We start from the raw sequence: 12,297 nt of genomic DNA, 5'->3' as shown, positions 1-12,297 counted from the left end.
AGTTCCAAGTCATATACAGCACAGCTGGAAGCAATTTGAACCAGGTATATGAGCGTTAGCAAGTTCGTCATGCTTATATACAATCTGAAAAAAATCATTCAATACCTCGCACCATTGTACATGTTATCAGCTGCTTCACGGGAAAATTCAAATGGGCTTCGTTAGACGGTGTTGTTAAACTTGCATGTGACTTGAGACCGGCTTGAGAGCCATGCTGATAAATCAGCATCTAACACAAACACACCATGGGTTTCAGCTGGTGTCACCATAGCATATTTACTAAGGGGCGATCCTGTCAGATCAAAGGTCCATGTTTAAATCTCTCCGCTAGTGAAGTTTTTTTCTGGACTGGTGCTGTCAAGCTGGTCTTAAGCCATGTACAGATTTAGTAACATCACCTCACAAAGCCCATTTTAATTCGCTTATGTAGCGATCTGATTGGCTAACTTCAGCAGCTGATAAAATTACAATGGCACGAGATATCAAATGACATATTTTTCAAATAATTTTTTGAATTATGATCAACTCTATAGTGCTCATATACCCAGGTCCTGTTGTTTCCAAGCACCCTGTATAGATACGAAAAAAAGAATAGGAAGTTGGCCTACACTGCTCCAACATTCTGCCCTACTTTGTTCATAGGTGAGAATTGGAATACAGCATTATAATGATGTAATCACCTTTAAAATGTAATTTTAATGATTGATAACATACATCCCTTATATCACTTTGATGATAACCTTCAGAAGAACACAATAAATGTGATGGAGCACAACCATTATTCTTGACCAAAATTGTCAAAATGGAAATGTTAACACCATGAAAGGGTGGACTTAAAACCCACAATTAAACATTCAGGACAGGGGTTGGGTAGTGATGCAACCCATCTTGTCTATAAATGTTCGATATGGCTTAGATTGGGGGACTAGCAGAACATTGTAAAGTGTTGTCCTGCTGAAACATCCCCACATTCACCATCAGATAAGCAGCTACCACACTGAGTACTCTGTCTACTTGCTGTTGAAATGTCATATTGCTCTTAAGAAACACTCCCCAGTACATCATCTGAAATTACTCTGACAATCGTTGCAACCAAATGTTGGAATGTGTATATTTTCTCATAAAAACAATATATATACATCTTGTAAATTATAGTTGTGAGAAATCTATATCAAGTTTATGTGTTAGTAACTTTTCATCCAATTTTTTTTTTTTTAAACTGATAACTGTATGGACCGTAGATCTTGAGTGACAATTGTAACAAAAATATGTGTGTGAAGAAGCTATGGTGTTACCATAATTTTTAGCCTGGAACTAGTTAGTTAGTTAGTAATGTTTTATTTTACCTGGCAAGATTAAGGCCATCAGGCCTTCTCTTCCATCTAACCAGGCACTGAAATATACATATATTACAATACTTTAGAATAGTTAGATTTAATACAAATTAAACTAATAATTAATTTAATTAAGATGAAATAAATATAATAAAAGGATGAATTCTTAAGACAAATATCCTACATGTAAAAGAAAAAAGAGGTTGTACATAAAATTTTATTAACATTTGAAAAACAAATCGGTAAGAATTTTAGACTAATCTTCTACCAGGACATCTATGACACCAGAATGGTTGTGAGTAGCAGCATCAGGTTTACAGATGATCCTTACTGGTACAAAAAAGTCTCCAAAGTGCTTCCTTGAATGTGTGAATAGCGCTTAACCCTCTGATACTTTCGGGAAGGAGGTTCCACTCATGGCAGGCAATTACTGTGAATGGCTTATTGTAGATGGCAGTTCTATGGGTAGGTAAAGCAAGAATGGAATTATTAGTAGATCTGGTGTTAAGACTATGATAAGAAGAGAGGTATTTGAAATATGAACTAAGGTAAAATGGCTGTGAAGAATGAAGGATTTTATGGAGATGGCATAGGGAATGCACAGTGCGACGGATTTCTAGTCGGGGCCAAGATAGGTGGTTATATGAAGGAGTAACATGGTCATAGTGCCTAAGGTTACTATGTTGTAAAATTTAATAGAAATCAACACAAAATAAAAGCACAATTCATCTTTGGAGATGAACACGATGCTAGCCTTACATGTTTGTGTTGTGGGATTGATGGAACATGTGCTACTGGGACACAAACTTGTAAGCCAGTGAAATGCAAATGATTACCAATTATTTGTCTTATAATGTGGGATGCCACAGTTGCTCTCTGGGTCATCCAAAAGATAGGACAATCCCATTGCACTGCTGTCCATCAGTTTGGTTTATTGAGCATTTGACCATTGTTGCCCTTTTTTGTTATCATGGAAGCTATTTCCTATTATTTTTTTCAGTCAGTCAATCAATGATCTGCATTTAGGGCTGTCACCCAGGTGGCAGATTCCCTATCAGTTATTTACCTTTCCTTTAAATGTTTTCAAATAACTTGGAAATTGATTGAACATTTCATTTGATAATTTATTCCAATCCTTTACATCTCAGTCTATAATGAAAATTTGCCCCAATTTGTCCTCTTGAATTCCATTTCCATATTATGATCTTTCCTACCTTTAAAAGCTCCACTCAAGCTAATTCATTTACTAATGTCATTTCAAGCCATCTCTCCAATGATGGCTTGAAACATACCACATAGTTGAGCATCTTGACTCCTTACTCCCAAGTCTTTGCAGCTCAAAATTTGAAACAATTTTTTAACACTTCTCCTTTGTTGGAAATGACCCAGAACAAATTGTGCTGCTTTCTTTTGGATCTTTTTCACTTCTAGTATCAGGTAGTCCTAGAGTGGGTCCCATACACTAGAACTGTACTCTAATTGGGGTCTTACCAGAGACTCTCAGTTAATTTATAACTGTCAGGTTCTTCAGCAGCCAGTCAATTTATGAATAAATAAAATTTAGAAAAAGCATGAAAAAGAAAAATAATAACAGATTATTAGAATTCTGATTAAATTCGAATTTATTTAAGTTGTTTATTTTTTGGTATAATCTGTTATTATATGGGGTTCTTCAGGTATTTTCTACATTTTTAATTTCTTAAAAATTTCATTTGTTAAAGTCATCTATGGACCACTTTACACAATCCACCAGATCTTCTATTTCTCAAACTCATTCCCTTTTCATTGCACTCCTTCCAAATGTTTTTACATCTTTGACTTCTCCTTTGTTGCTCTTCAACCGAGGTGTTGCGTGACTTGAGCCTCCAGTGTATGCCTCATTTCCTAAAAGTTGTTCTTTCCTGTATATCTCCCTCCTGGATCCCCATTTCTTCCATGCCCTTGTGAACCTCCTTAAGGCATAAAGGCTGTGCCTTCCCCTTTTCTTGTAGACCAAGTATCCTGTGTGCCAGTCTCTTTGGATTCATCCTCTTAATGTGCCCATCTAGAAAATAGCACCTTAAAACCCAGTCCTGTAATAATATTACTGTGGTAAGAAAACATAAACTTCAGGTACGAGTACATTCACAGAAGTGAAAAGGAAAACATACCAATGGTTAGAAATATTTTAAGACTCCCCAACCTACATAGTTGATGAATACAACTTGGATTATCCAACGACAAGTGTCACTGATAAAGAGGCTGCTTGTGTACACACATTTATTTGTGAGTAAAGACAGATTTCTACGGTCTTTGTTGTTAATGTGGTGAAGATCAGAGTTGAAAGTGCTTGCTGCATGATCTATGGATCATACCTGTGTGCCAGGGCAGTTGGCTGATGAGCATAAGTTGAAGCTGTGCAGAGTTACAGAACATTAATGACACGGTTTCATTCTGTGGATGTCCGTTAAGATGAATAATGACTATTGGGGAAAAATAGCACCATATGTGGACACGTGATTTGCACACAATTAAATGAAATTTGCCTTACTAATTCAATAATATAATAATAATTTTGTGTGGCTATTTCTAGCCGAGTGCAGCCCTTGTAAGGCAGACCCTCCGATGAGGGTGGGCAGCATCTGCCGTGTATAGGTCACTGCGTGTTATTGTGGTGGAGGATAGTGTTATGTGTGGTGTGTGAGTTGCAGGGATGTTGGGGACAGCACAAACACCCAGCCCCCGGGCCACTGGAAGCAACCAATGAAGGTTAAAATCCCTGACCCGGCCGGGAATCGAACCCGGGACCCTCTGAACTGAAGGCCAATATGCTGACCATTCAGCCAACGAATCAGACATTAATTCAATTACCTTCCTAGAAAACTGTTTATATATCCATTGAATTATAAAATATTTTTCTTACCAAGGTTCATAAATGGAAGTGTAAAGTCAGCTCCAGTTTGTCGTTCAGCTGTGATGGTAAGATCAGTTATGGCCAAATCTGCCTCCTGCAATATAATATGATTTATTACAGATGCATATCTCCAATGTCAAGAAAGGAAAATGGATAGTTAACAATTTTGCCTTAAGACAAAAGCTATTGAGGAATGGAATTATGTTCATTACCATTAGAACTGAATTCAATTTTATTGCCTCAGTTCAGTGATAAAATGGCTGGCTAGAGACTGGTTGACACAGATTCTAATCCTCTTTTCTTTTTTTGCTTGTGGCTTTATGTCACACCAACACAGATAGATCTTATGGCGACGATGGGATAGTAAAGGGCTAGAAGCTGGAAGGAAGCGGCCGTGGCCTTAATTAGGATAGGTTCTAAACCTCAACAATTCCGTTTGGGATACAAGCTTAAGGGAATATACAATTCATGTCTCAATCTATTATTCAGAGTCCTTGAAAAACTTGATAGCAGTATGATGCAGTTCACAGTTGCACAGCTCACTGGTTCCAAACAGTGGCTACCTCTCAGAATTTTTTTTTTTTTTATAGTGGTTTAACATTGCACTAACTTGGACAGGCTTTTGGTGACAAGGGATAGGAAAAGGCTAGTATTGGGAAGATAGCAACTGTGACCTCAATAAAGGTACAGACCCAGCATTTGCCTGAACTGAAAATGGAAAATCACAGAAAACTATCTTCAGGGCAGTTCAAACCCTCCATCTTCCAAATGCAAGCTGACAGCTACATGGCCCGAAAAGTACAGCCAACTTGCTCAATTCTCACAATTTCAACATACAGTAAAGGGATGCAGTGGATGAAGGTTGAAAATGAGATCCAGCTCAGCTGGCAGAGACTGAAGAGTTTTATGTACAACATTTGGTCCACAAGAGATAGTCTTCAGTGATGGTGGTGATAAAGAAATGAAACAAATGAAATAAATCTACCACTTGAGAAGTAGATACACTCTGATTTGTCAAAAATGAAAATTGTCAAAATGTGCATTTATAAGTTTGATGGCTGAAATTAAAGTGAAAGAACAAACATTGCCTATCACTAAGTTCCCAAAAATCATTACTTCCATCATCATAACCATCTTATCTAATTACCGTTTAAATCATTTTTAATTTTATAAAATAAACAAATTAACGAGTACAATATAATAATGCTAGGAACAATCTTGAATTTTGTTGTTCCTATTTTATATGTAGTAACAAAAAAATTCTCATGACACAATAACCCATTAGGATCTTGGCCTCCCAAGATGATTGCTCCTCAACCAGATGGCTTGGAGATAATGGAGTGTCATGTGGTCAGTATAATGATATCCTCAGCCGTATTACTTGACTTTCTCAACTGGGTCCACTACCTCTTGCATCAGGCAGCTCTTCAGTTGGTCTCATAAGGCTGAGTGAATCTTGTTCTAGCCCTCACTCACTCCAGATTTTAAATCCTTGGACTGGCCGGAAAATGAACCCAGAGACTCCAAGTGAGAGACAAACATGTTACCCCTAAACCATGGGACTTGCCACCCATAGTGACAATGCATTATAATTGTTTGTTTATTACATATTGATAAAACTTGTAAGTTTTATAGTGTTTTTATTCTTTTGTCTTTGGTAACAACTAGTGGTGTGACTAGCAGTGATTTTACACTCCCAGGTCAAACTGCGATAGCTATTTTGAAGTACCGTAGCAGTGATTTTTAACTGTGATTAACTATGATTCAGCCAACGCCACCTAGTATACAAGGCCGGTACACTCAAAATATGACATCATCACTCTGCGGCCTACAGGAGTACCAAGGAGTATGACGTCATGTAACATTCAGTACACGGGCGAACTCGTGCTAACGCTGAAAACAAATACTCATTTTCAGAATTATATTTTTAAAAGTTATATACATTACCTTTTCTCAAAAATATTATGAGTCATAACATACAACACGCCACCATACGAGTCAACAAGGACTATTTTATCATAATTACTAGTTGATGTACCCGTGCTCCACTACAGGATTCTCAGAAAGACTGACTTTGTGGTTTCCCTAACTCTAAGTCAACATAGATCATTACAAAAACGTCAGTAGGAATGTTGCCATTAAAAGCAATGTTACCATATAAAATACTCGATCAAATGAAAAACTGCACATTTTCTCACTTTTAATGAACAATACTACGGTGCCGATCTAACAGTCAAAGTTCAAGAGCTGGAACGACCAGGCCACAGACAGCCGTGAACACTCCTCTGCCACTATTCCGCACACTGATCATTCCAATCAGTGCCTCAGAGTAGGGATTGAATAGCTCGAATACTATGATGAACCAGTGTGTTATGTAACAGTAGTACCAGAAAATGTATGAACCAGAGGAATAGTATGCTAAAGAAGAAAGTTATCTAACTCCCCAGTTACTTATCCCCATGTGGGTAGGGGCGGTAGAATAACACCCATGGTATCCTCTGCCTGTTTAAAGAGGCGACTAAACGGGGACCCAGGGGCTCCAAACTTTGGAGTGTGGGTTCGCAACCACGGGACCCTCAGCTGAGTCCTAGCATTGCTTCCACTTGCGTCAGGCTCCTCACTTTCATCTATCCTATCTGACCTCCCTTGGTTAACTGTTGTTCTTTTCTGACCCTGACGGTATTACGTATGGAGGCCTAGGGAGTCTCATTTTCATGCCCTTCATGTCCCTTGTCTTCCTTTGGCCAATATCTTCATTTTATGAACTGCTGGATCCCTTTCATTTTTCCCTCTGATTAGTGTTATACAGAGGATGGTTGCCCAGTTGTACTTCCTCTTAAAACAATAATCACCACCACCACCACCACCACCACCACCACCCCAGTTACTTCCTGCCAATATTCAGGCATTTAAATCTAAGAATTTCATTTTTGTCCGTATTTAACTGAGAATGGAAGATAGGAAACTTAAAAGGGTCCACCTTTTCAATACAAATAAATGTTATAGTTTATTTACAACATATATTTACACTTGGAACTAGTTTCGACGCTGTTTGGCGTCATCTTCAGCCAAAATGTGGGAAATAGGCTAGCATGTAGACATTTATATTACAAGGTGTTACATTAGTGTGATTATGAGATTATGTTATCTCATGTTTATACAATTTTGACTCACCCTTCATGACCACTTTGAAACTGACATTGTTCTTCGCGTCTTCATGTTCTCTCATTTAATCACACTAATGTAACATCTTGTAATATAAATGTCTACATGCTAGCCTATTTCCCACATTTTGGCTGAAGATGACGCCAAACAGCATCGAAACTAGTTCCAAGTGTAAATATATGTTGTAAATAAACTATAACATTTATTTGTATTGAAAAGGTGGACCCTTTTAAGTTTCCTATCTTCCAATATTCAGGCAGGCTGTTACACTCGGTACGACCGGGCGAGTTGGCTGTGTGGTTAGGAGCGCACAGCTGTGAACTTGCATCTGGGGGATAGGGGATTCGAACCCCACTGTTGGCAGCCCTGAAGATGGTATTCTGTGGTTTCCCATTTTCACACCGGGCAAATGCTGGGGATGTACCTTAATTAAGGCCAAGGCCGCTTCCTTCACACACCTAGCCCTTTCCTATCCCATTGTTGCAAAAGACCTATCTGTTTTGGTGCGACGTAAAGCAAATTTTAAAAAATACTCCACATCAGTAATTCTATCTATTGAAGATGTGTGGCAACAGAAGACACAAAGCACATCACAATAAACAATGGTCAATGTAATGTTATTGTTGATCAATTTTATTAGCTTTCTATGTTGTAGCCCTTCTCATTTAGTTTTCTTTTGACTCTGATATATTAGGGCATCTTATAAAATTATTTATATCATAGACTGTAGTTCCTTATTCTCTGACTTTAAATACCAATTTTCATTAAATTCTGTTTACCTATTTTCTCGTGACTCTGTGCTGATATGGACTTAGTAACAAAAATCCAAATTCATGAATATATCTGTGATCATAGCCTGTACAGTAACAATATATAAGACACATGATCGAAAATTTAACACTATATAACTTTAGTTATGCAGCATTTATTAATACGACCACTATTCACATAAATATTTGAGAATGAAATTGTAGGCCTTCCCCTAAACTACCATTTCACTCAACGTGAATAAAATTATTTATGGCCAAGATTATAGCGACTTATTCCCCAATTTTGCATACCAATTTTCATTAAGATAGGACCACTAATAACAAATATTTGAGAATTGAATTTTAGGCCTTCCCCTAAACTATGATTTTTCTCAGTGTGAATACAGTTATTTATAGCCTAGATTGTAGCAACTTATTCCCCAACTTTGCTTACCAATTTCCATTAAGATACGACCACTGATAACATAAATATTTGAGAATTAAATGTTAGGCCTTCCCTTAAACTACCATTTAACTCAGCGTGAATAATATAATTTATGCCCTAGATTGTAGCAACTTATTCCCCAACTTTGCATATCGATTTTCATTCAATTCTTTTCAACCATTTTCTCGTGATGCGTGTACATACATCCATACAGACAGACAGACATTACGGAAAATTAAAAAAGTACATTTCCTTGTTACTGTGGACACGACTGATACAGAAATACCATCCTTTTTAAATTCTGAGCAATGTACAGCCAAACCTCTTATTTTATATACTGTATATAGATTTGAGTGTTAACCAGTGGTCTTTTATCAAAATCATTAGTATAATTATAATGGAATTATAAAACTCCTCATTAAGGAAGAAACAAAGTCAGGGAGTCAGGAGGAGGAAATTACTATTCTGATAAAATGTGTAAAAAATGTCCAAAACTCACTCCGAGTTTGCCTGCTGCCACTTCTTTTGTTAGCAATAAAACTCATTTTAGTTCAGGCTACTTATACTATTATACAATAGTGTACAAACAAAAACAGTAGGCTAAATCTTATGCCTACAATGTCACAAATCACTGATTAAAATACTTAGTCAATTCAACTGCTACCATCCCCCTTTTTCACTTTTAGACCTACAACCACAAGCCACAACCCAATAAACAGAATGAGATAATAAGAAGACTAAAATAAATCACAGGTTGGGAGGTTATAAATCCCACAATACGACAATAGCTCCTTTCAATAATGGGCAAAATTTATTTCACGACCACAGATTCTATTCTATTTCTATTCCTGTGATTGAACGACAATGTTGACAATAGCTGTTTACAATCACCACTGCAACTGCAACTGTGGTGTGGGTCACAGTTAGATTTGTGAGCATGATGCTGTGATTAGCTGCTACTGCTTTCTTAACTGCTAGTCTGCTAAATGCTACTGGCTGCTACTATTGGCCTTGGCTGTGCATTTCACGCTGGTTGATCATGTTAGTTTATCGCTTTCTCGCAGCAAAGTGCTGCCGGTACTGATTAGATTATCTGCTACTGCTTTCTTAACTGCTAGTCTGCTAAATGCTACTGGCTGCTACTATTGGCCTGTGCGTTTCACGCTGGTTGATCATGTTAGTTTAACGTTTTCTCACTGAGCAGCGCTGCCACCTGTAAAACATCACAATCGCAGTTAAGACCTGCTAGTCTGGCAAACCCGCTAGCAGGTTGAACTGTGATTTCACACTAGCAGTGATTTAGTAGCAGGTTTGCAAATCACTTCCCATCACTAGTAACAACACAGTTTTTAAAGAACACTCATTTTTAACATCCTACTACAAAACATATGAAGACGTATTCCATAGACAATTAGACCAATAACTCTAAAACTTATGGGGTTTTGTCCTGGATTTGAGGTGCCACTTACTTACAACACTGAAATAGAATTGATCAAAGGGAATAAATACAATTGAAATGTAATCACATTATTATTATTATTATTATTATTATTATTATTATTATTATTATTATTATTATTATTATTATTATTATTATTATTATTATTATTATTATTATTATTATTATTATTATTATTATTATTATTATTATTATTATTATTATTATTATTATTATTATTATTATTATTATTGAGATTGTTAAATGTACACTCAACTGCATGAAAACAGGCTGTCACAGAAGATGACTTTCTTTCTAAATCCTCTTGTTTGAAATAGGATGAACATATTGTCCAAGTGGTAGGATTCCTAGTATCATTTCTTTGGCAATCACCTGTCCACAGTTCATAAATATCCTCGTGTTTTGAGAATCTATAAAATTTAATCCTTCTTTGCCGACCAATTTTTGTGTGGTCGAGTGTACATAAACATGTTTTCAAGTCACAAGACTCTCATAAACTTTCTTGCTTAGTTTCTCTTATTAAGGTACATTCATTTCAATTCAAGATTAAATCAGTGAGAAAGGAATCAAAAAAGAAAGGCTTGGAAGGTACTAATTCTGAACCTTGTACTGTTTTCCGAGTAATACATTTGGAAAGTAAATGAAGTGTTAACAAGTTCAAATAGGTATTACTATACTTACGTTGTCCTGAAGACGTCTTATCATACCATTCCATTCACCAGTCTCTTTATTTAATGAGCCATAGTCCTTCTGTAGCTCAAACGTGTAATTAAAACCTAACAAAAGAGAGATTTCACGAATTATATCAATCCCAAAGCCCTCATAGCGGTCATTACCAACAAGCCGATCTGGGATATCCTTACGCATTCCATATGGGAGGCTCTGAAACACACATCAGTATACAAATTAGAAATTACTCTCAGAATTAAAGGCAGTAGATAATTACTGTGATATAAAATTCAAATATGATTTGTCTGATAATAGACTGCTATTCTGCCTCTCTGCTATTTCAAAGCCCATTAACAGATTGATAGCTAATGGGTAGTAAATCAGCACCAATAACGGATAAGCAGACAGACGGTTCAAGAAGTAAATTAACAAGACCACAATCATCTTAAGAATATTGCAATGAAATCATAAGTTCGTACTGCGTACCTTGCTATTTTCAGAAGTATTTTCAATTATGGTATGGCCTTATATTCTTTGGAAACAGTTCACATATCATCACTGTTTAAAGATGGAAAAAAAATCTATGTATTATTGCATATTCTCCCCTAGAAAGGTCCTGTGAACTATTGTTTGCTAAAATTCATATTCTATTAGTTATTTATTGGTGTACAATCTTCTAGTTATGTAAAGTGTAATGAACAAACATGCTGCTGCACTGCTAATATACGCATATAATACAAGATTTTCTTACCGTCTAAATGTTCCCTATATAGAAAGCTCAAGATGGTCATGTTGTTTTAGATATAGATTTTTTTAATAAACTGGTTCAAAATTATAATTAAAAACCTTTAAAAGGCATACATAATTCTCTGTTAGAGTGCTTTGATTAGGGATGAACTAGTCGACCTTGAATGCCAGGGCAATTTTGTTCTTTTTCTTCACGTCCGTCTTCTATCTGAGTACCATAGCAGAGTATTAAATGGTAACATTTTTGTGCAGCTTTGATATTAATACCAACAAAATTTATCCATATCTCTTTTCAATACAAACTAGTAAATGGTCACATGAATTATACAGAGCACCACTAATTTGCAGTTAGAACTACCTACTGTAATTACTATAATTTCAGTTTAGGACCAAATAGGAAAATACTCCTTGATGCATTAACCATAGTTTTAATGCATGACTTAGAATAAACTAAAGCAAGCTAATCAGTATTCTTCTATTGCACATAATCCAAAACAGAGCCACTGCAGTGCCTAATAATCATAATAATATTCTACTTGTAAACACAAATACATATTGAAATTTGTGTAAGGAAAATAAATATGCTGCAAATATAATCTGTACATTAATGTAGAAGACATTATTAAGAAGTAATGTAAGAAATAATCTATGAAAGAATCAGTGTGATATTCAGGATCATTATGAAATTTTAGAAAATCACTCAGTCAGTCACCACTGATTTGCATTTAGGACTGTCATCCAGATGGCAGATTCCTTATTAATTGTTTACCTAGTCTTTTCTTAAACGTTTTCAAAGAAATTGGTAAATTATTTCAATCCCTACTTCCCTTTCCTAT

General features: G+C 36.1%; 1 protein-coding gene across 3 annotated transcripts in view; it reads right to left on the bottom strand.

Moving 5' to 3' along the window:
* The window catches only part of LOC136866434 (glutamate receptor ionotropic, kainate 2), a 159,233-nt gene that overhangs the window by 54,285 nt on the left and 92,651 nt on the right, over nucleotides 1-12,297 (bottom strand). For 2 of the 3 annotated variants that reach the window (XM_067143368.2, XM_067143369.2), the window contains exons 10-11: nucleotides 10,727-10,927; nucleotides 4,237-4,321 (exon numbers count right to left, since the gene is read on the bottom strand). In XM_067143368.2, coding sequence (XP_066999469.2) covers nucleotides 4,237-4,321; nucleotides 10,727-10,927 — 286 coding nt within the window. The remainder of the gene's footprint in view (nucleotides 1-4,236; nucleotides 4,322-10,726; nucleotides 10,928-12,297) is intronic. The other variant, XM_067143370.2, reaches the window with a different exon arrangement.

The sequence above is a fragment of the Anabrus simplex genome, chromosome 3, assembly GCF_040414725.1.
Source record: "Anabrus simplex isolate iqAnaSimp1 chromosome 3, ASM4041472v1, whole genome shotgun sequence".
NCBI classification, from domain to species: Eukaryota; Metazoa; Arthropoda; class Insecta; order Orthoptera; family Tettigoniidae; genus Anabrus; species Anabrus simplex.
Note: the sequence above shows the minus strand (reverse complement) of the source record. Positions and strands in the feature narration are given on the sequence as shown.